Source organism: Chelonoidis abingdonii, chromosome 9 (assembly GCF_003597395.2).
Source record: "Chelonoidis abingdonii isolate Lonesome George chromosome 9, CheloAbing_2.0, whole genome shotgun sequence".
Lineage (NCBI taxonomy): Eukaryota > Metazoa > Chordata > Testudines > Testudinidae > Chelonoidis > Chelonoidis abingdonii.
In genome coordinates, this window is record NC_133777.1 from 51750910 (window position 1) to 51775957 (window position 25048).

The 25048-nt window shown below is 38.1% G+C and overlaps 1 protein-coding gene across 1 annotated transcript in view; it reads left to right on the forward strand.

Moving 5' to 3' along the window:
* HERC1 (HECT and RLD domain containing E3 ubiquitin protein ligase family member 1) overlaps positions 1 to 23829 on the forward strand; it is a 172943-nt gene extending 149114 nt beyond the window's left edge. Inside the window, 19 exon segments of the mRNA XM_032765456.1 lie at positions 1546 to 1719; positions 4714 to 5007; positions 6498 to 6563; positions 6647 to 6772; positions 7605 to 7743; positions 8270 to 8451; positions 11568 to 11723; positions 12351 to 12473; positions 13170 to 13272; positions 14137 to 14306; positions 15733 to 15871; positions 16183 to 16352; positions 16785 to 16954; positions 17461 to 17626; positions 18211 to 18287; positions 19097 to 19349; positions 19617 to 19769; positions 21549 to 21854; positions 23153 to 23829. Of these exon segments, the coding sequence (XP_032621347.1) occupies positions 1546 to 1719; positions 4714 to 5007; positions 6498 to 6563; positions 6647 to 6772; positions 7605 to 7743; positions 8270 to 8451; positions 11568 to 11723; positions 12351 to 12473; positions 13170 to 13272; positions 14137 to 14306; positions 15733 to 15871; positions 16183 to 16352; positions 16785 to 16954; positions 17461 to 17626; positions 18211 to 18287; positions 19097 to 19349; positions 19617 to 19769; positions 21549 to 21854; positions 23153 to 23338 (3153 nt within the window). The 3' untranslated portion in view covers positions 23339 to 23829.
* Positions 23830 to 25048: the final 1219 nt, after the last annotated feature.

Sequence of the window (25048 nt, forward strand, 5' to 3'; positions counted from 1 at the left end):
CAGTACCTGCTGGCCAGGGGGGTTAAGGCAGACCAGGTGCTGGGGAAAAAAATCACAGAGAAAATTCACCCGTCCCCCAGGAGCAGAGCAGCCAGTGGCCACTGATCACAGAAAAGCGTAGGACAGGGCTGGTTAGCACCCACCAGGGACACTCAGCAAAGTGCATTGGGGGTGGGGGGCAGAGCCCAGGGGCCTTCCCCGAGTCCAGGAGACTGCCCCTTCCAGCTGCCCCCGGCTTTTCCGGCAAGCCCCGCTCTCCCGGCCGGAGCTCCGGCAAGCCCTGCTCTCCCCGCTCTCCCGGCTGGAGCTCCGGCAAGCCCCACTCTCCCCGCTCTCCCGGCCGGAGCGCGGCAAACCCCGCTCTCCCCGCTCTCCCGGACGGAGCTCCGGCAAGCCCCGCTCTCCCTCCTCTCCAGGCTCTGAGCCCAGGGCAGTGGAGTGCTAAGCCTGACCAGAGAGGCTGAAAAGGAATGCTGGGATAAGTCCTAATACCCTGGAGGCCAAGAAAAACGCTGGTGAGTGTCCACACCTGATGACCAGCGCTGGCTGAGCTTTTAAGTGTAGACACCTGCTAAGTTGCAGCGCTGTAACCCCCTCACCAGCGCTGCAACTTGCAAGTGTAGACAAGGCCTAAAATCAATATATACTGCTTTCCCCCAGCCACGAGGCCCGGTAATCCTGTCAAAGAAGGAAATTAGTTTGGTCTGGCATGATTTGTTCTTGATGTATTTTTCCCTAGCCTTGTTTTTTGGAAAATGGCTGACCCATTTTGGTTGAAATTTTTTTAAAAAATTGAGCTTGAGGATGACACCTCAAACATCTAAAGTTTAGCAAAGTTATAAGAAACTGAAAATGGTTTTATAATGAGAAATATCAGGCAACCTCAATAATTATAGGTGCTACCAGCCCATTTTATAATGCTGTCTAAGAAGAATCATTCTAAGTGTTATATAAATACAGAGATGATAAAGGTACACCTCTACCTCGATATAACGCGGTCCTCGGGAGCCAAAAAATCTCATCACCTTATAGGTGAGACCACGTTATATCGGGTTTGGTCTGGTACAGCATACCGGCAAGAGCCGGTACGCCGTGCCGGACTGGACTGGCTTCCCCAATGGTCATTTAAAGGGCCCGGTGCTCCAGCCGCTGTGGGGAGCCCCAGTCTCTTTAAATCACTGCCGGAGCTCTGGCAGCGGGGCTCGGGCGATGATTTAAAGGGCCTGGGGCTCCACACATATTTAGATATAACATGGTATAAAGCAGCGGGGCTCGGGTGGTGCTTTAAAGGGTCCGGGGCTCCCCACTGCTTTACTGCGTTATATCCGAATTTGTGTTTATATCAGGTAACGTTCTATCGAGGTAGAGGTGTACATAATTTTTCTTTCCACTCAGCATTGTTACGTACTCACGCTGATACTTTTACGTGTTGAGCAGTGGGATGAAGACAATTAGTGAGAGTAGTCAGATTGATCTAAATAAGCATGTTTCCTGTGTTTAATTTCTGGTATATAAAATGTATCTGGTGATTGTATTGTTGAACAGGATGTGTTGGTGGTGAATTGCACAGCAGAGTGGATATCTTCCAATCATGTCCTTGCAACATGTAGAACTGCACTGAAACAGCAGGGAGTTTTCGGATTAAATATGGCCCCTTGCATGAGGGCTTTCTTGGAACGTTTGCCAATAATGCTTCAGGAACAGTATGCCTATGAAAAGGTAAGAATAGTTGAATGCAGAACGTCAAATACTGACATATGTAACATGAGATGTCTGTCTTGAATTACAACTGTCTTAAACTTTTGACAGTCAATCCAAGAAACCTTTGTTGAGGTTCAATCCCACTCTGGACGTCCGATTTACAGTTACTCTTTTGAGTACTCTAGCAGAACTACAGTTTCCTGATGTCAGGCTGTTTCTGATCTTTCTCTTGTTTTGTCACCGACTGCGAGATCCTGGTCTCTTGTGGCCTTATATAGGTGTTTTGGCTATCCTAGAAGTTTCTGCTTTAACTCACTTTGACCTCACCACTACACACGCACTGCTGTATTGCTTTAACTGCAGCACTCAGATAAAGCAGCCTCAAACAGCTCCCCCCCCCACCGCCCAGTTTCTTAAAACCAACCAACCAACCAAAAAAAACCCCAGGAAGTTAGGCTTTTTTCTCCCTTGTTTGTTTTAATTTCTGTGTTATCCACATGTTTTTTCAAAATGGTTGTTTTGAGGCCTAATTTGAATGATCTTAAACGTGGTGTTAAACTTGTCCCCATTACTTTGCATCCTCTTCCCGAATAAGAAATGATAAGGCTAGGAGATTGCTCTCATGTCTCAGAAAACAATTTGTTGCATATATATAAAATGTTTCCTTTGTGCAAAATCCACTCAGAATCTCATTCTTTTAGCTTCTCTGTGACTGTAAGGGCTAGTATACAAATAATCTTCACAAAATCTCTTGCAGGGCCTTGTTATGAATTATAGCCAGTGTTTCTTTTTTAATACAGGAACTTACAGATTTCTCTGGAAGTGTTTATTCAGATCCTCAGTTCTGGTGCTGGTATTAATATCTGCATCTCTTCAGTGGAATTAACATATTGTCCTAATGCGAATAATGTGATTTTGCCTACGAACTACTCCATTAGCACTTTCCATGCCCTTACTTACTCTCTCTCAAATTTATTCAGTTGTATAGCTGAAGTTAATTCACAGAAATCGCTGTGTGCCTTAACACTACTGAGAAGTCAATAGAATAAATGTCCTAAAGAATTTTAGAAATTACAAAAACTGTGAACTAACCTTCCTGAATTGGGGACTGATATACCAAGAAGGATATAGGATCCTGTGTATACTTCTCAGAAAACCAGTTACGAGGAAAGAAAGTGTATCTACTCAAACAAATAGAAGAGAGAGACACTATTCTGCTCCGTCTCTTTAAAAATAAGAAACCAACTGCCTTAACTAAAAACCAAGGATTCTGATCCTATTGCTATTGCCAGTCCTGTGTCATGTCCCTCCCATCAGTGTGAATATATATGATGGGGGCAGTGCAGATAGAATTTATTGTTACACACTGAAATCTAGATCTATTCTACCCATGACATCTGTTGTTGACACAAAACAATGTCTGGATTTTTATTGAATTATGAGACAAATTGGTTACTGGATTCAGGCTATTTTGATTCCTGAACTGCAGCCAGACATCATCCTTACTTTAAGGATCCATCACTTACTTTAATCGCCTTTTCTCTGGCTTGATTCTAATATAGTTCTTAACAACGGCTAACCGAGACACTCTATCTTTAGAACATGTGGACTTTGAAAAAAACATATTTGATTAGATGTCTGAATCATATTTGTAAAGTCCTTTTTCTGTCTACTACAGAATCTCTGCGAGAATAGTTATAGGAAACTCTGCAAAACTTATCTCACTTTTTTTTTTATCAGTTAGTCATCTTTTGTAATGACCTTTAATAACAAAACCTCTTTGCAGATTTCCATATAAACCAGGATGCTGCTCTACTTTTAGCAGTAAGCAATTTGGAGTAAGGATGTAAAAACAATAAACATCTAACCAATTAAAATTCTATCAGTTACACAGTTAAACGTTTAACCGGGGAGTTAGTGGTGCGGGGGGGGTGCTGAAGCACCCCCACATTTTTATGGGGCCCCACTGCCATATCCACCCCTGGGGCTCTGCTTAGGTAGAGTTTAATAGTTAACAGAAACTGATAAGCATCAAGCTTATCGGTTAACCAGTTAAACTTTTACATCCCTAATTTGGAGTCCAGGGTACATTTGTTCCATTTAGACCCATCCAGTTCTCTCTAGCTGGGTACAATACAGCACTCCATGCAGCAGGCAGCTAAGTCTGCTACATATCCTTTTCCTGAACACATCTCCAAATTTTGTCCACTCGTTTGAGGCCTTTAAGCCTAGAAGCACAGAGATATGTCACAAGTACTTTATTTTGCTGGTACTCTGATACGTTCCCTCGTCTGTTTATGGCTACAGCATCCGTCACCATCAGTAGTTTTCTCAGTCACTGTTCATCATGTGTTGTAATGCCATAGTAACCTCTTTCCTTCAGGTTATTTTTGTTCAGGCATGTAATAATGCTCACTTCCCCACTTCTGCTTTTCATTCTTCAGAACTTCCCAACCAAAGAGAAACAAAATCATGTCTGAAAGCTGGATTTTGTGTCTTCCTTAACATGCAAAAGAAAATGAAGAGAAAATTATTGTATGCTTTTCAGAGAATTATTTAAACTGATTATAAATGACATCAAATTATTGTAAATTTGCTGTTTAGGTTAAAGAATTATTCCAGTATGTATTGTATTCTACTTAAAAAGATGAAAGGGGGGAAAAAAAGAAAGAAAAACCAAATGAAAAAAAAACACTTTTTGTTTTATATTGTAATATGTTGAGTGATACGCCTTGTTTAAAAAATAATTTTTGATAATATGCTGAAGTGCATTTGCTAGTGAAATCATGTTAATATGTTTCATTCAGTGTTTGAAACAGTAATACTGCAGAGTGAAGTCTGGTACTTTGACAAATGGTCTTGGCTCATTGTGAGGGAAATTAATGAAAATTATTGGAAAGGGGTTTTTCTGGGAAATTTTTTCCTACAGAAAGCTTTGAAGAATTACTGTTTCTGAAGTGATGAAAATATGCCTCTAGCTTCATATGTTGACCTTCCATTTTTTCCCTCTAGCCCCATGTGGTCTGTGGAGATCAGCTTGTTCATAGCCCTTATATGCAGTGCCTGGCTTCACTTGCTGTGGGGCTTCACCTCGATCAGCTTTTGTGCAATCCACCAATACCGCCTCATCACCAGAACTGCCTCCCTGATCCCTCAGCTTGGAATCCTACAGAGTGGGCCTGGTTAGAATGTTTTTCAACTACTATAAAAGCTGCTGAAGCTCTGACCAAAGGAGCACAGTTTCCAGAATTCTTTACTGTTCCAGATCTGGAGCCTGTGCCAGAGGATGAGCTTACACTTCTAATGGTAATATGCACTGCATTCTGCCAATTATTAAGTATATGTATAGAATGCGCTGTACTGTGCAGATAACATCTGTAATAGCTGAAAAAATTGAAAAGCTTGTAAAGAGTAAATTGTTATGCTTTACTTAATGGAAATACCAAGAGAGTACAGAGATTTTATTTTAATTGTTATAAAATGTGGCAATTGATGCCATATAAATGTTTGTAATAGAAGTAATAGTGTGAAAGTGGCATCTTCCTGTTTAGCAGATCTGCTCCCTCTGTGTGTATTCAGAGTCCTATCTACTTGCTTTACTAACTACAGTAAGTTTTTGTTATATTGTCTTAGCCTGCAGAGTTGACACAGGGAGAAGTGAGCTGGACTAATTCTGGTTTACAAGTCAACAGAATTAACAAAGTTCCATTTGCAGACCCTTTATTGTTTTTACATAAACCAGTGAGAATTTGTCTTGACTATGACATTCCAAGGGAAGCTTGCAGGGCTGACAATCAATTCATTTTTTTTAACATGCAGACAGAGTAAATTCTATATGGAGTAATTGAAGGGCAATGGCACCCTATTATGCCATCTTTAAAGTAGTTTTTCGGAGTAGTCCTACACTTTAACTATATTGGCACTACCAAATGCCAATATAATGGGTTGTGATAGGTGAACCTAAAGTGGAAACTTTGTATTTATTGGATTTTATCTGTATAATTCTGTATAGTCTGTATAATTTTGCAAATAAATACTTTCGCTTGTATTCTCCTAAAATTAAGGCTTCATGGGGAAAACATAACTATTGCTCTTCCTAGTTGCTTTCCTTGCTATATACCTATTGACCTCACATATACCATAGTCCTTTATTTTTAAATACTCACATAGGTTATCACAGTGATCAGGAAGGATTCCCTTCTGTGTACAAGAGCACTTTTTCTGAAGCATTGGGCATATGCCAGTGCAAGATGCATGCTATTAGACTTGGCAGGTTGTTGGTCCAAATCTGCATGGCAGATTTTATGTTTCTATACATCTCTTGAATGCATTGTCACATCTTCTTCCACTAGCCTATTTTAAGTGGCACACTTTGCTTGTTTTCCACTGCAACAGTTAAAAGCAACCCTTTTTACCATAAGTAGTTTTAGACACTCATGAGTCAGAATTTTTTCTTATGGTAACAATATTAAATGTTAGATTCTAGTATTAAGAAAAATAGGTCTACCCCAAGCACAAAAATGATGCATTCAAGTTTACATGAGTAATATTGGCTATGAATTAATATATAAAAAATAATTTGTACGTAAATTTTGCTTTAATCACAGTTAAAACTATTTTACATTTATGTTCAAAAGCAGTTTGTTGTTCAGTAGTAGACCCATGTAACAGTTTTTCAGCTAGGAAAAGGCTTGCCACTTCCAAGTGACTATTTGAAGGGAAATCAAGATTATTAACTGAAAGAATAATGTACAAGTGGTGGGCTGACCCTAATATATCTGTTTTTAATCATTCAGGATAACAGTAAATGGATTAATGGTATGGATGAGCAGATTATGTCCTGGGCAACATCAAGGCCTGAGGTTAGTAAAATTGATTATTTTAAATTTAAAATACTAAAATTATCAATATAATGTCTCAAGTGCTCCTTTATGCTGTTTCATAGGATTGGCACCTTGGTGGCAAATGTGATGTGTATCTATGGGGAGCAGGGCGCCATGGGCAGCTAGCAGAAGCTGGCAGAAATGTCATGATACCGGTAGCAGCACCTTCATTCTCACAGGCTCAACAGGTAACAGTGTTAGGAGAGATTTACATTTTATTCTTCACACATTGCCTTATTTTCAGTTGTTAGTTACAAAATGTCTATCAATATCTCTTTTGGACTTGGTGCTAATTTTCCAAAAAACAAAAGAACCACAGAACGTTTAATCTCTTTTGGACTTGGTGCTAATTTTCCAAAAAACAAAAGAACCACAGAACGTTTAATTCTATAACTGGGGAAAAGTTCCCCAGTTATAGAATTTTTATTAGGTTTGCTCTAATTTTTGCCAAATTCACACGAAGAAACTGTTCAAAACTGGCAAAATCATTTCTTAGAGTTAGCGTGAGTACAATGTAAAAAAATATCTGCACGGTTTTGATATAATTCATATTGCAAGATTGCTTTCTGAAATAATGTGATGCTGGAGTATAGGGTGAAATAATGACAGCCAAATTGCTGCAAGAAATACATTGAGAATCTCACTGAAGAACATGCTACCAGACCAAATAGTTTTGCAGAAAAAGCGAAAGTCTTTGTAGCTAGATCATGAAGAGAGCTCTTTGTGTGTGGTGCCATTTTTAGATCTCCAGGGGCCAGCTTCACGCAAAACACTGAATGAAGAAATTTTATTGTGATGTGATTACGTGGTAAAACCCCCTTAGTTTAATAGATATTTTTCTGCTAAATTCTGAATAAGTTAAGTAACAGTGAAGTGATTAAACCAAGAAATATGTTGGTAGTTGTCCCAAACCTGTTGTTTTCAGCTTTGTAGTCTCAATTCAGGTTATAAATAAAGACATTTTGGTTCATTGTTTGTGATGTAATTGCATTAAAAAAAACTAATTTCTTCTTTAACCAGGTTATTTGTGGTCAGAACTGCACTTTTGTCATTCAAGCTAATGGTACAGTTTTGGCTTGTGGAGAAGGGAGTTATGGCCGATTGGGACAAGGAAATTCTGATGACCTTCATGTGTTAACTGTTATTTCAGCACTTCAAGGTAAAAGTGTCTTAATTTTTTTGAGTTGTTCTATTAGGAGGCAGAAGTTTGCATTTCAAAAACTAAAAGGACAACTGTCTAAGTCTTTACACAGATTTACTGAATAAAATAATTTACTCTTTTTAATAGAGATCTTATATTCATGTTAATTTGAACAAATAAACCATATATTGTTAGTCTCTTTTGATGCATTTATTCAAGCTATACTTAATGTTTTTAAACTATTATTTATCATTTTAAGTAGAACTGAAAAAGGAAATACATTTATGTAACAGAACACCTAAACAAACTTAATAGACTGTCACAGTAGAATTAGATCATTAGTAACAACATATTTGTTACTGCAGCAGTTCAAGCACAAGTTATATCTTAAAGGAAAAGGAAGACTTTATACAGATTTATATGTACAGAGCTGATTCCATTCACAAGCTTGTAGTTGTTATTATTATGGACTATTTTGTACAATGCAAAATAATTATATTTATATTTCTAACTTACTCTGATTTTGTTTTTCATTTTGTTAAAGGTTTTGTTGTAACACAGCTAGTGACCTCTTGTGGATCTGATGGACATTCCATGGCTTTGACAGAAAGTGGTGAGGTCTTTAGCTGGGGAGACGGCGATTATGGTAAACTGGGCCATGGGAACAGTGACAGACAGCGCAGACCCAGGCAAATAGAAGCCTTACAAGGAGAAGAAGTTGCACAGGTTCAAGAACAAATTTTTTATTCACCTATTAAATGCAGACATGATAGTTGCTGCTAGGAACATTAGCTAGGGTTCATTAATAAATGCTGGTGAGCAAATGGGTGGCTGACACAGGGACTGTGGAATGTGGAGCCTTTCTCTTCAATGTCACAAAATTGAATTCAGCATAGGTAGTAATGAATAAAAATCATCATCAGCTCATGGTTCTCTGGCCATTGTGAAATGAGTCAGTGGTTTTAGTCAAGTTCCCAGCTAAGAGTGTCAACAGCACAAAACTCACCATTGCATTTCACACTAGTTGGCTTTCTTGTTTGAGCTGTTGATAGTCTCAGGAAGACTGAAAATCTGAATGAGAATGGAAATTGAAATATCAATACTGGGGGGGGTGTGTCAAAGTTTAGGTGGACTAGTAGAGTAGTGTTGGTGAAGCTTCCATTGCTACTGTATAAATCCATGTTATGTCCGCACCTGGAATACTGTGTGGAAAAAGTACAGAAAAGGGCTACCAAAATGATTAGTGATATGGAACAGCTTCCATGTAAGGAAAAATGTAAAAGACTACTACTCTTCACCTTGGAAAAAAGATAACTGAGGGGGGATATGATCATGGTCTATAAAATTATGAGAAAGTGCATGAAATAAGTGAATAGGGGAAGTTATTTACTCCTTCTCACAAGAACCAAGGGTCACCAAATTAAATTAATAGGCAGAAGGTTTAATGCAAACAAGGAAGTACTGCATTACACAACACAGTCAGCCTGTGAAACTCATTGCTGCGACTGTTGTGAAGGCCAAAAGTATAAAGGGGTTTGAAAAAGAATTAGATAAATTCATGGAGTATAGGTCCATCAATGTCTGTAAGCCAAGACTGGGACGCAGTCCCATGCCCTGGGTGTCCATGAACCTGTTACCACTAGAATCTGGGCTAAACGACAAGGGATGAATCACTATATAAATTGCCCTGTTCTGTTCACTCTCTCTGAAGAATCTGGCATTTACCACTCTTGTAAGACAGGATACTGTGCTAGGTAGATCATTGGTCTGATCCAGTATGGCCGTTCTTATGTCAAACTAGCCTTTTTCACTAGCTCTAAATTCGCTTAAATAGTGAAATACAGTACTGATACTGATGTGTATTGTAACACTATAGAAAAAAGTGCCTGTCTTTGGCTATTGGTGTCTTTAACCAAAATTAAAACTATAGTTAAATTAAAAGCAGAGCCAGCAGCTAGTCTGCACCCACACACAAACAATAACAAATGTAATAAAATCAATCCCAATAATATTTTTATTGCCATACAAATATCAGCCCCTTTTGATGACCTTCACTCCTGAAAACCTGGGTAGATAAGCAAGGTTGCATCATGCCCTGGGAGTCAAGAAATTCAGGCTGTTTCAGACCAAGTTGGGGAGTTGGTTCCAAAATTGTGGGCATTTTGTGGAGAATGCACTGAGGCAGCTCCCTCTTCTATACTAAGGAACTGCAGCCCAAGCATTTATGCTGATGGCAGCTGTGCAATATATCTATATTGGCTTGAATAGTTGACAGTACATAATTTTAATCTCAATTACCATTATATCTGCTATCATTTGGTTCAGTTTCAGTTTGAAGATGTCAGTAAATATGACTGACGTACTGTGTTGATTGTCGTAAGGCAACCACTGTATCTTCATGCTTAACTGCATCTGTGTTCAAATATTAGAACACTACAAATTTGTTTTTGTCTGCATTCTCCGTGGACAAATAGGACATCATTGATTTTTCCATATACTTGCAATATAAAATAATTTTGTGCATCTATGTGCTAGTGACTGGCTAATGATTACTACTGCAGTTTTACATAACTAAAATAAGGACTGTTTTGCTGAAGATACCATTAGAAAAATACTGTCTTTTTAACATTATGCTTAGTTTTGGAAAAAATATAAATTTCCTGTAGTTAATATTGCACATTTTACAAATTTAAAATAAAAGTTTAAAACATTCTGCATTCAAACATGCTGTAATATGTAGACAGTTATTAATTTTTAAGTTATTGATACTTATATGAGCAGGAATAATATTGTAAATGGAGGGGGAAGCATTTTATCTTTCATAGTGTGGTTCATTAGAAAACTTCTCTATCTTTATATTTTTGGTGTAACCAGGGAATGAGCTGACTTATCAGACATAGTGTACCTGGTGATCTCATATTTTATGCACTGTATTGTGACATTATTTGAGAAACATGGGATAATGGAGTCTCAAGTCTTTACTAAGAGAGAGAATTCTTTTCTTCTCTGTTGATAAGGCCCTTCATTTTAAGTTTTAACTTATTTTCACTAAAAAAAATTCTTGGGTTTTACAAAAGCTATTATTTGGTTTTTACTAATTTTCATCCAAATTTTGGGCCACTGAAAATGCTGATTATATTAAGAAAATCCAGTACATTACACTAGGTAAATCTGTGCTTTTTATCTGTCCCATCATCCAACAATATTTACCCAGAAAACTCTGAAGTTAATTTTTTCCTCCGATTTTCACCCTTTTTTAAAAAAAAATGTAATTAACACGGATAAATTCCTGGGAAATTTTAAAATAAAAACTGAAATAAAGATCTTTGCTGTAAATAATTCTTTGGAGACTAAGATGGGAAAAAGAAGACAGAGGTGGGGAATTTGCACAGTGTATAATTGACCTGGTAATGTAATACTGGAAAGCAAGGCAAATTGTTTAGCATGCTTTTTTAAAGAATTCAGTGTTCACAGAGATATAAATAAGAATCCCAGCTAGATGTGCTGGTACAAATTGAAGCAAGTGAACTCAAATTCCTTCCTTTACTGTGTAAACTGATTATTGAGAGGATTAGTGGGGAGAACTCGTCTGTCTGTCTTTGGTTATGATTTGATTCCCCATGTCATCCTGTATTCAGAGTTTTTAATTGTTTTATAACATTGTTATTGAAATACAAGAAGAGTGTAAAACAGTTAATTTATTCAGTTAGTCTAGTTTTTAATTATCCTCTTAAACTGTAAGGAATGACTGGGTCTGCATTCAGAAAGTTCTGTTCTCCTCTTTCTTGAATTGTATGGTGCTAATATTCCATTTTAAAATTAATATTAATTCTGGCTTCTAGATGTCATGTGGCTTTAAACACTCAGCAGTGGTGACCGCAGATGGCAAACTGTTTACATTTGGAAATGGTGACTATGGTCGACTGGGTCTAGGAAACACTTCCAACAAGAAACTTCCTGAAAGAGTGACAGCACTGGAGGGTTATCAAATTGGACAGGCATGGTTTATCTACTTACATGCAATTATGTAACAAAATGTATTTTGTTAGTAACTGTTCTGTCTGAGGATGTTAAGTTGCTATATGATTTTTAGTAGTGTCAGTTTAAGAATTCTCTTCATAATTTTTGTTAATGGTTTTTACTGCCTCTGCCTTTTTAATACACTCAGAACTCTCAAATATCTAACCATAATAATCTCTCATTATTTTTTTATTGAATAATCTGATCCTTTTGCTGCAATGGTGTGTCCCCATTTTACAACATTTATAAACATAGAATTGTGAAAAAGAGAGTGATAAAATTAGCCTGTGTTGTTTTAGCCCTAACCATTACTGAATTAATGTTTAAAGAGCTTCAATGAGGATATATAATTTGAAAGCTGTTCTACAGTTTAGGTAAGGGAAGAACTGTCTAAAGAATGTTATTTAAGAGTGCTAATGTATAAATGCTGCTGTATTCCATCAGTATAAAATTTTAAACAAAAGTTTTTAACATTTAACATTTTTTTCCTAAATGTTTAGAAAAGGGTTTCAGGTTTTTTTATTTTGTTTTTCAGAATATGGCTTCTTATTTTTTGTATCAGTAAGGTGACGAAAAACTAATTAAAACTGTATTGCACTTACCAGGTGGCCTGTGGACTAAACCATACTGTAGTTATGTCCACAGATGGCTCAATGGTGTGGGCTTTTGGAGATGGAGATTATGGAAAACTTGGTCTGGGAAATTCCACAGCAAAATCCTCACCACAGGTTAGAATTCATACTGAAATGATCCTTTGAATAATTGTTTAGTGTCTGTAAATGTGTGTTTGCAAATTTTCAACTTCTTATTTTAATTTTTTATATGATGTAAATTTTCAAAAAGACATAAGTAACTTTCAGTGGGACATAGCTGCTTTTGAAAATTTTACTAATATATTGACTAGTATAGTTACATAAATCACTAGCTGGTATTTTTACAAAACTAGTATCTAAGGGTTGGGTTTTCAAAGAAGCCTGTGGGAATTAAGTCCCCAGCTTACATTGAAAATTCCTACCTGAGTGCTTAGCGTGCAAACAATTATCAATTGTTCTGTTAAACTGAGTCTAATAATTGCCACAATCGTCTCTCTAAACCCTAGCAATCACCCTTCTACAACTCTAGAAATAGTAGAAACCTGAAGGCTAGCTTGAAGGAAAGAGGTTTTTACCTCAGTATAGAGATACATTCAGACTCATTTCATGTGGAATAATATGTTAATATAATTAAATTTTACAAGAAATTAGTGTCTTTGTTTAATACATTCAAGTTTAATATAAGAACCACACTAAAGCTATAACATATAAATTGTCTTTCTGAAATTATAAACCACTTTTGGGGGGAAGGGGGAAATGGAGGAGTTTTTTGTCTACTTTCCATATGTATACTCATAGAACAGTATTTAGCTCTTTCTTTCTTATTCTCAGAAAGTAGATATTCTTTGTGGAATTGGAATAAAGAAAGTTGCCTGTGGAACGCAGTTTTCTGTTGCATTGACAAAAGACGGTCATGTATATACTTTTGGACAAGGTAAGTTGCCCATATAGAGGGATATCTATATTGTAGACTTTTGTACATTTAAAGATATATAGAAGCCAATAATGTTTTAGATAATTGACCCCACCATATGATACTCGTCCAACCATACAGTACATAAGCGATCATTTATAGGCTTGGCAAATATTACTCTATAATTCCAACCACTGTTGCATAACCACTAATATAATCATTAAAAGTTAAAAGGAAGAGTATTAGATATAAAATATATGAAATCGCAATACAGTGTTACTCTACAGATTGTGCTAGAGCCTCATGTAAATGTGACCTTCTGAAGCAAATTACTTTTTGACGCATTCTTAAAGTCCAAATTAATAGTTGTGTATTTATTTTTCAAGGAAGACAAACTTAATATAAACACTAACCTCATTTACCTGTAACCTTACAGATTTTTTTCCTGAATCTTGATTAAATTTGATATGAACAGAGGTAATAAATAGATGGTACCCATGTTCAATTACTGTCATTAACCTTGGACTTACAGAGGTTGTGTAGAAATCTATAGAACTGAGACTCCAAATGAAATTAGTTGAATGTTTTTTTTTCATTTACCTCCTTGTGGACATCAACCTTAATCACAAAATCACTGTACAGTCTAGCACCAAAAGGTGTGATTGGTGAATCAGGCTTAAAACACAAATAGCAGGAACTTCAGATCAGTACTGAGGGATACTCACAAAGCTTTTCAGGAAAATAAGTGCCCACTAGGTCTGTCTCTAGCCAATGCCATTAGTGTCCACTTACATGAATACTGTCTCTCTCTCCCCATAATAAAATAGCCCTTAGAAAGGACTGTGGTGTATATGTACTACATGAGAATTTTTTGTGCAATTTTAGATCGACTGATTGGCTTGCCTGAGGGCCGAGCTCGAAATCACAACAGACCACAGCAAGTTCCAGTGCTGTCAGGAATCTTCATTGAAGATATAGCTGTAGGAGCAGAGCATACACTAGCTTTATCATCATCTGGTGATGTGTATGCCTGGGGTAGCAACTCAGAAGGGCAGGTGTGTACAATATCATGTTTATTTCAGGTGTTCATGAGAATAATTATAGCTTCTTAGATGCAGTTGGAATCTTTTAATGAAGAGTAAGTAAAGAAAAATATGATGCAGTATGGGCACTTTTCCACTCTCCCTCAAATTAAAAATATTATAATAGAGATTATTGAAAACATGGTGAAAATGTCACAAATTTTTTGAAACTTTTTTACTAATTTCTCAAAATTTCATCTAATTTTTTTAAACAAAAAACTTTTACAACTCATTTGAAACTTGAAAACAAACTGTAAAAATTTAATCCAATTTTTTTTCCATTTGGAAAAATCTAAATTCCAATAAAAAATTTCAAATTTGAACATTTTGACCAGCTGTAGTTATTATCAGCAAGTCTTCATGGTCTGTTGCAGTAGTTATTGGCCTGTTTTGGTCCATGACCCAATGGTACCTGTCAAACCTTTGCAGATTCATGGATTGTTGGATTTGGGTTATGGGATGGCATTTTGACCATTTTGTGGGCTGCAGATTTAAGCAGAAGGCTCGAAGTGTGTGAAACTAGTGTTCCGAGGATAGTGGAGGGATTGGTACATCAGCATTTTTGGAGTGAGCAGGCTATTTTGAATTAATCCCTAAAGGAAAAGCCTTGGACTTTCTCTGTAGGGAAAGTATCGTATTTTTATGACAAGGAAAACATTTTTTTGGTTTAAAAAAATAGATAGTCTGGATTCTAAAAGACTGTTAGTTTTATGTCCTCCGCTGCAATGTCAATGATTTATAACTTTTATACAATTATTTATATCTTTCAGTTTTAGAATATGAAATTCAAATAGGATTTAGCAGGAAAAACTAATACATGTAATAAATGTTTTTCTTTTACAGAGGATACATTTTCAAAGCCTATTGTGGGAATTTATATATTAGAACAAAAAAACCTCCCAACTTTAAATGGCAAACACAGAAATAATAACACACTAATAATAATCATTATTAAACAGTCATTATAAGCCATTGAGTCACAAAATAAATATTTTTTTTAATTCTGCAAAACACCAAGTACAAAGTTGGTTCAAATCATAAACCATTAGTCAGTCTAAAATCTATCAGGTATGTAGGTCACAATTATGTGGAATAGCGTATCCATTTTGTATTTAAATGTCATTTTATTCATTAAATGTGATTTAGCTGATGTAGGCAGCTATTTTCTTTAATCATAGGTGTAATATATTAGAGGAATATAGCTAGTAAATGCTATATCACATTCTCTAGTAAAAGTTTTCTCTCCCAGCGTATGCTGAGAGTGACATCTTACCAGTTTTCATCTCCTATTCCTTTTAAACTTCTGCTTAGAGAATTTTGCAAATAATAAAGCTAATTTTTGGTCTTATTACTAGAACTTCATGATGCATCCTTTTTTAAATCTGTTGTAAATTGCTAGCTTGGACTGGGCCATACCAACCATGTCAGAGAACCAACCTTAATAACTGTTCTACAAGGAAAGAATATTCGACAGATCTCAGCAGGACGTTGTCACAGTGCTGCCTGGTCTGCCCCACCCGTCCCACCGAGAGCTCCAGGTGAAGAATAGATGATTGCTTGTACTATAATTTTATTTAGCTTTTATGAGCTTTTAGTGAATGTCACTGTACGCAGTATAATACAGCAAGAACCTATTAAAATTTGTATGCAATGTTGTTGTAGCTGTGTCAGTCCCAGGATATTATTAGAGAGACAGGGTTGTTGAGGTAATATCTTTTATTGTCTATTAAAATTTGTTTCACTATAGGCCCAAAGTTACTTCCGCTGTAGCCCACAGAAATTTTGCCATTAGCTTAAAGAGGAGCAAGATCAGGCGCTTTATGAAATAATTTCTTGTTTTCTATGGTAGGTGTATCAGTGCCTTTGCAGCTTGGTTTACCTGATGCTATTCCACCACAGTATGGGGCACTGAAGGAAGTGAGCATTCATACAGTAAGAGCGAGACTCAGACTGCTGTACCATTTTTCAGACCTCATGTACTCTTCATGGAGATTACTTAATCTCAGCCCCAATAACCAGGTAAAACATTATTTTGAAATGAGTTAACAAATTTATGTTTGTGCCTTGTCACCAAAGTGTACTCCCACAAAATCCAATTCTGGTAATAGTGCGCTCTTGTCTTTGTGTTTGTAGAATAAAAACTTCATTAAATCAATCTCCCCCCAAAATAGTTTAATTAAATTCTGATTTATGTGAATCTTGACATTTCAGTATCTTAATGTCATAACGCCATTAGCATAACATCTATAATTGGTGAGAAACATTTTGTAGAATTCTGGTAAGACTAAAATCCCTTTTTATGTAGTTCTTGTATATTTTCATCAATTTCTGAACTATTATGAGGAAAGTTCAGGAAGTATTTAATTATGGAGATTCTTATTCCAGAAATATTGGAATTAATATGAATAAACTAAAGCATTTTATGTTTATGCATATGCTGCTGTATCACAGAACAGCACATCTCATTACAATGCTGGAACATGGGGAATAGTCCAAGGACAACTAAGACCATTACTGGCACCAAGAGTCTACACACTTCCCATGGTACGCTCCATTGGAAAAACCATGGTTCAGGGGAAAAACTACGGGCCTCAAATTACTGTAAAAAGAATATCGACCAGGTCAGTATTGGCTCCTTTGTGTTTGTGAAAGATTTGATGTCAAGCCCTAAGTCAACCCACCCAGTGGGTTAATACATGGTATGGGGATGTGATTTCTAAAGCATGCTAATATATTGTCCATTCAGGGCCAGCTGTAGGCACCAGCATCCCAAGCATGTGCTCGGGGCGGCACCTTTCAAGGGGCAGCACTCTGGATTTTTTTTAATTTTTTTGCTTGGGGTGGCAAAAAACCTGGATCCGACCCTGTGTGCATTAATTCGTCTGTGTAGACCCTGCTTTAATGTACCAAATGCTCTCTCTCATGCGCTTTCCATTAAAGTGCACTTTGGGGCCTCTAGTGCACACCACGAAGGCTCTCTTTGGACCAATTAACACACAACATTTTAGTGTGCTTTAGAAATCACCCCTGTAATGCACGTTACACTACTGTGTAGACAAGCCTTTAGAGTATATAAAAGTAATCTTTCTGTGAATTACATTTGCTGTCACTTTCCTTTTCATTGAAGAGGTCGGAAATGTAAGCCTATTTTTGTACAAATAGCAAGACAAGTGGTAAAGCTGAATGCTTCAGATCTTCGCCTACCTTCCCGTGCCTGGAAGGTGAAATTGGTTGGAGAAGGGGCTGATGACGCTGGGGGAGTGTTTGATGACACTATTACAGAAATGTGCCAGGTATGACAAATATTTTAAATATCTCAAAATGCGATATTTTTTTTTTTTCAATTCCTATGATCGCTTCCTGTTGTGCAGCACTTTGGCCCAAATTTTCTCATCTGATTCTCAGCCTGTGTACTAGTGTGTGCACTGGGTGCTTGCATGAAGGAAAGAAATCTTTCTCCTTGGCCATGCCTTCGAGTGGCTGTAGTTCTCAGGCTACACTAGGGCCACCGTGCATTTTCCACAACGTGGGAGGAGGACAGCAGGTCTTACATACCATGTTAACTCTTGATGATGGTGCCATTAAATGCTGTTACTATAGTATGTACATGGCTATTCTGTGCTAGCCTCAGAAATGCAGCAAAATCAGTTTAAATAAAATACCATCACAAATCAGAAACAGATTTCTGGTTCTTGGATTATTCTGTTTTCTTCTAGTTTTATCATGGTAAAAATATATACCGTGTGCTGATTTCCTAAAAAAAAAAAAAAAAAAAAAAAAATAAATTCAAAATGCTTCTTCCGGCAAAATTATCATTAAGATAATACAATGTGCTGAACTATAATGTTTAAGAAGTACTTTTCTTTTTATTTTTAAGGAACTTGAAACTGGTGTGGTAGACCTGCTTATTCCTTCTCCAAATGCTACTGCTGAAGTAGGCTACAATAGGGATAGGTAAGTTGGATGGCATTTCATCTTATTACATCTTATTAGCTGACAGAATGGAAGAAAAAATTTCCTGTAACAGCTGTTTTGACAAATGTTGAGGCTTCTTGATTGCTTCATCCGGGGCACTCTTCTTTCTCACCCTTGTAATGTAGGGGTTATTTCAAGGTGAGGGAGGGACAAGGCCAGAGCATGATGCACCTGCAGATAATAGTTCCCAAGGGGTAGCTCTAGCAGCTAGGTTTGCTGGAGCATAAATTAAAGCAACACTGAAAGTGCTCCAGCTCAGTGGCTCTCAACCAGGGGTCCAGGTTTTGGGATCCCCAAAGCAGGGCCAGCGTTAGTCACATGGGGCTGAAGGCTGGGGCCCTGAGCCCTACCACTCTGGGGCCGAAGCCAAAGCCTGAACAACTTAGCTTTTCAGGGGCCCCTGTGGCATGGGGCTGCAGGCAGTTGCCCTTCTTGCTACTCCCTAACACCAGCCTGGGCTTTTATATGCAGAAATCAGTTGTTGTGGCACAGGTGGGCCATGGAGTTCTTATATTATGCAGGGAGGGGCTCAGAAAGAAAAAGGCTGAGCATCCCTGATCTAGCTTGTGGCTGGAGCCAGTTGGCTCTCGTAACTTTCTGGATTTGGGAAGAGAGGGCAGAAAGATAACATCAATCTACCTATTCTCCCCTTCTCCAGATTTGCTGAATACTGTATGGTAAACTTGGGGATCTTGCCCTGCATATAGCTGTCTTTTAACTTGTAGCCATATGAAGAAGTGAGAGGTTGATTTTATTGAAGCCTTTACATTGTTTCTGTTTTCTTTTAGGTTTCTTTTTAACTCTTCAGCCTGTTTAGATGAACATCTAATGCAGTTTAAGTTCTTAGGCATTCTGATGGGCGTGGCGATTCGTACCAAGAAGCCTTTAGATCTTCATTTGGCCCCAATGGTCTGGAAACAACTTTGTTGTATCCCACTTACTTTGGAAGATTTAGAGGAGGTGGACTTGCTGTATGTGCAGACCCTCAACAGCATTCTTCACATTGAAGACAGTGGGATTACTGAAGAGAATTTCCATGAGGTAAAATATGGAAATATGCTTCCTCCCTCTCCCCCACAAATATTCTGAATCCAGTTGTTTTAGTAGACTGACCTTAATTACAATGCACTAATTTAAAAATAAAATTGAGGTAGCATTTATACTTTAAGGTAACAGACACCTCATAACTGCCTCAGATGGATATAATCTGATATTTATAGTTATTGCTAAGTGATTTATGGTAATTTTTAATTCAGTACTTTACCAAATATCTTATCCTGCACAATACTTTTTCTTTTCTGTTAATAGATGATTCCTCTAGATTCCTTTGTCGGACAAAGTGCTGATGGTAAAATGGTTCCCATAATTCCTGGTGGGAACAGTATCCCACTTACCTTTTCAAACAGGAAAGAATATGTGGAGAGGGCAATTGAGTACAGACTTCATGAAATTGACCGTCAGGTGAGAATCTCACTGAACTCTACCTATTTTGTTAACTGGATGGTGACGATTAGAATATGCCAAAAATAACAAAGATTTTGGTTTACACGTTTATTGGATTTTTCCTCTGTTTTTTCAAATAATTTGTGAATCATTTTTAAATTAAATCTGATTCACGGCTCAGTTGTTCCCCAGCTGTCTAGAATGTTAAGAAAGAAGAGTACTGAAAAACTGAGGACTTGCTTTATATTCATCAGAATTGCCCCACTGAGATCATTAAACTGACTGGGAAACAAAACGGGATTCATACAGAAAGCTGAGCACCTTTAACCCTGCATTTACAGCAGCACATAATCTGGTACATGTCATTGGGAACCAATTATATTTGTTTCAGAGTAGCAGCCGTGTTAGTCTGTAGCCGCAAAAATAACAGGAGTACTTGTGGCACCTTAGAGACTAACAAATTTATTTGAGCATAAGCTTTCGTGTATATATTTTTACTTAATATTTACCTTTACCTTACAGTTACCTTTGAATAGTAACTATAAACACTTTAATAAGTGGATTGAAAAAGTGTGTAGTAATCTATGTAAATATCTTTGTATCATCTGCTGAAATGCTATTTTGTCACTTATACAATAGCATTATACAAATCAAATGAGAGCCTTATATCTTAATACATTAACATTACACTAGGGAACTAATTTTCCTCTTTCTCCAAAGATAGATGCACACAAGGTCACATGGCTGTTCCACTTTAGGGCAGTAGCCCTCTCAGTACTGACCCCAAGACCTTAAGTCTTTCAGATCAGAGATAGACCCATTTTATAACATGGTTTCATCCCAGTCCTAGTAGTATTCTGGCAGCAAATTTTTTGATTTAGCAGACGCTCATTTGTGTTGATAACTCTTCCACTTTTTTTAGATGGTTTTATTGAGGTTTTTTCTTAGCATGAAAGTACTATAAAATCACTTGGTGAAAGATAATTCTCTGCAACCAGTCAACAATTTTTGAGGGGGAATGTTATCCTTTGAAGGGAGCCATGTGCATTACTACGTGTTTTTTTTGTATTTAGGTGATGACTTAAACTGTACCCTTAGCCCAACCTTTCAGAAGTGGTGTGCCAAGTCTTCATTTATTCACTGTAATTTAAGGTTTTGCGTGCCAGTAATACATTTTACATTTACAAGGGCCAGCGGACAGAACCCCAGACTGGCAGCAAGCTGAGCTGCTCAGCCCGCTGCTGGTCTGGGGTTCTGTCCACCGACCCCTGCCAGCTGGGGTCCTTGCTGCCGGCCCCGCTTAGCTCGCAGCCGACCTGGGGTTCCATCCATCCAGGTCAGCTGCAGGCTGAGCAGGGCCGGCTGCCGGGACCCCAGTTGGCAAGGGGCTTATGGCTGGAACCCCAGACCAGCAGCAGGCTGAGCGGGGCTGGCAGCCGGGACCCCGGCTGGCAGGGGGCCGGTGGACAGAACCCCAGACCAGCAGCGGGTGAGCGGGACTGGCAGCCGGGACCCCGGCTGGCAGGGGACCAGTGGACAGAACCCCAGACAGGCAGTAGGCTGAGTGAGGCCGGCAGCCAGTACCCCAAGCCAGCAGCAGAGCCCCCCAGGCTGGCAGCAGACTTCTACTGAAAATCAGCTCGTGTGCCGCCTTTGTCACACGTGCCATAGGTTGCTGACTCCTGTCTTAGCTTGTTCATCCACATGTGTATTCATTCTCAAAGTCTTATCTTTGTGTGCTAAGGGTCCAAAATAAGTGTAATGACTCTCTTAATAACTATTCTTTTTGGGTTAAAGGTGGCTGCTGTGAGAGAAGGAATGTCTTGGATTGTTCCAGTTCCCTTGTTGTCACTTCTAACGGCTAAGCAATTGGAACAGATGGTTTGTGGAATGCCAGAAATCTCAGTTGAGGTCCTGAAGAAAGTTGTGCGGTACCGAGAGGTTGATGAACAGCATCAGTTAGTTCAGTGGTTCTGGCACACCCTTGAAGAGTTTTCAAATGAGGAAAGAGTCCTTTTCATGAGGTTTGTGTCAGGAAGATCTCGATTGCCAGCAAACACTGCTGATATCTCTCAGCGATTCCAAATAATGAAGGTTGATAGGGTAAGATGCTATTTTCTTAATATGTTGTTCATTTCTGTCCACTTTAATCAATCCTTTGGCAAAAATCACTAAATTTCACTAACATTAAGCCCAGAGCCACTGTGCATTATGGAATGAACTTCTGACTGCTAGAACCATAGTATTTAATTATATAATAGTGCCTAACATTGCGTGAATTATAGTGTAATTCACTCAGCACTTTGAACATATAAAGTGTAAATGTAATTATTAGGTGGCGTTCAGGCTGGTGTCTAAACAACAGTGTGAATTATTGCATCATATTTAATCTACAGTAATTTCCTACTACAATACATTTTCTGATTTAGTATTTTAAAGATTTTTAAAAAAACAAAAACTAGTGAAGTCTTGTTCCTTCTCTATGACAGAGGTCTCAATATACTACATTATAGAATGACTTGGGAAAATGGAAAATAGAAATGGAGCTGCTGAAACTGTTGGCATGTCAATTGCCACCAAATATCACCCTCTTACCCATGAGGAAACCCACTAGATTCAGACACTACCCCAGGAAATACAGTTGCAGCTCACTGGCTTCTAATGCGTTGGTTGAAAACTGACTGCTGCTATTTCTTAAGATTTAGAACAAATTTAACTGTGTTTAAAGCTACCTTATGCATATAGCTTCATGAAAATTAATTATTTATATTACAGTTGGAACATTCCTCCTCCGTATTATCGTAATATGAAAAATACCTTGAAAGGGATATTCATGATATTTTGAAAGCTAGATAGCAAGTAGAAACTGATAATATTTTGCTGCTCCTAATAATAATTAAGCTCTGCACTTTAAGAAGTTATTTTCTAAGCAGAAATTAATTGTGCATTTAAAAAGTATTTTTTTAACTTTTTAATTTTGGATAATTGTAATATGTCTACCTGCATGCTTCCTGTAGTTTCAATTGGATACAAACTTTTTACTGCTTGGTCTAAATTATTATTTAATATATTGCAGTAGACAAAAACCTGGAAGTTCCACTCTTAAAATTGATGCATGTCATTGGTGGTTGAAAACATTTATTGGGTGGACGGTAGTGGTGGTGTGTTAATTATTTTGGGCTGAAAATTTTTATAAAAATGTAAGATGGTACTAGTCTTGTCTTTTTGTTGAGAGGAATTCTTTACTGCTTGTTGGCTTGGTTAATGAGACCTTATTGTGGATGAGAGAGGGGTGCTATCTTTAAAGTTATTTTTTGGGCAGGGAAAAATAGTGAATTTGCTACACCTTTTAATGTCCTTTGCAGTTTTATCCATGTCCTACTTTTTGTCTGTTTCCACAGCCTTATGACAGCTTGCCTACCTCACAGACTTGTTTCTTTCAACTGAGGCTTCCACCATACTCCAGTCAACTAATCATGGCAGAGCGTTTGCGGTATGCAATCAATAATTGCAGGTCTATAGATATGGACAATTACATGCTCTCACGCAATGTGGACAATGCAGAGGGCTCGGACACAGATTATTAACTTTCTGTGAACAAAATCATCTTCCTTTTATTACAAATAGTGCCCTAAGTCCAATTCAATGTTGACACAATTTTATAGTAACCATAGATGTTTTAGGAGCATAAACAGACATTAATAAGCAGTGGCCACATTTTAGTTACTCTAAATGTTACAACAAATTAGATGTTTTTATTTTTTGGTGATTGTTTAAAAAAAAAAAAGGGCAAAAAACCCCCCAAAAGTGCAGTCAGTAAGTTGTTTGTTTGTTTGTTTGTTTTCTTCCATATTTTGGTCACTTTTGATGATTTTGCATGGAGCCATTTTGGTGCATTTTTGGTTGGGAATGGTACATTTGTAAGCCCTCCCAGTGAACATGAAGAGTTGTACATTGTGTATAATTGTTCATTAGCAAGGACAGTTTTACATGAATAGTCCTATATTTATTTTGTTTTAATTTGAATTGCCTGTGCAGGGTTCCTGATGCAGAGAAAATAAAGCAAATACAAGAATGAGTGGGGGGGATTTTGTGTGTGTTTTCAGCTGTTGACAGGGTTTATTCAACATTTATAGATTTAGACTTTTAAACTTCTCAGCAAATCTGTTAAGATGTTTGAAACAGTGTCAGATAGCTTATTTGCAGATGAATAGCCATTGTATATGTGGTTACTGTGCATTGCATGTTGAACAGTATACCAGCATTTTAATAACATTGCAACATTGACTTACATCTTGTCTATACATACTTTTGTCAACAAAAGTCAGCTTTTGTCCACAAAAGAGTGGAGGTGTACACACTGAAGTGCTCCTCACACCAGTACAACTCCCCTGCTATACTGACATAATAAAACCACCCCACAAATGGCATAGAGCTTTTTGCGACGTAGTTAGAGTAACGCAGCATCAGTGTAGACACCTCACTTGGTTATGTTGCCCTAATTGGCTTCCAGGAGGTGTCCCATGATGCTTATCATGACTGCTCTGGTCAGCAGGGACACACGTATGCACCCCTCTCCCCTTTTAAAGCCCAGGAATTTTTGAAATTCCTCTTCCTGTTTGCTCAGCATGCACAGTTCACACAGCCTGTTCCCAGCTGATCACGCCAGCTTTACGCAGCAGACACGCTCCTGTGTGGAGCACACCGGAGCTGTTGGATCTGCTAAATATATGGGGAGAGGAGGCTGTGCAGTTGGACTTTCGCACTAGCCTTAGGAATTTTGATACCTATGAGCTGATTGCTAGTGGCATGCAGGAGAAGCGGCATGGAAGGGACATGCAGCAGTGTCGTGCTTAAATCAAGAAGCTGAGGCAGGCATATCAGAAGGCAAAGGAGGCCAACCGTTGCTTTGGTGTGGCGCTGAAAACATGCCGCTTCTATAAAGAGCTGCAGGCCATCCTCGGCTGTAACCCCACCTCCATCACCAAGAGCCTCATCGATACTTCTGGGGGACTGAAGGCAGCGGCCACCAGACTCAACCCCAGTGAGGAAGTGCTAGAGAGGAGGTGGAGCTGAATGATGATGTGGAGCACATGGCGGGGTTGTCTGGTGGTGCGGCGAGTCAGGACCTCATTACCACTCCTGAGGGGTCTAGCCAGTCCCAGCACTCCAGCTCTGGCACACATGATGCAGGAGAGGGGAGCTCCGGTAAGTGCTCATTTTGCTTTGATACTACACGGTAAGAGGAGACTGAGTTCTCATGTACTTTATTATATGATAGAGGAGGGATAAGGGAC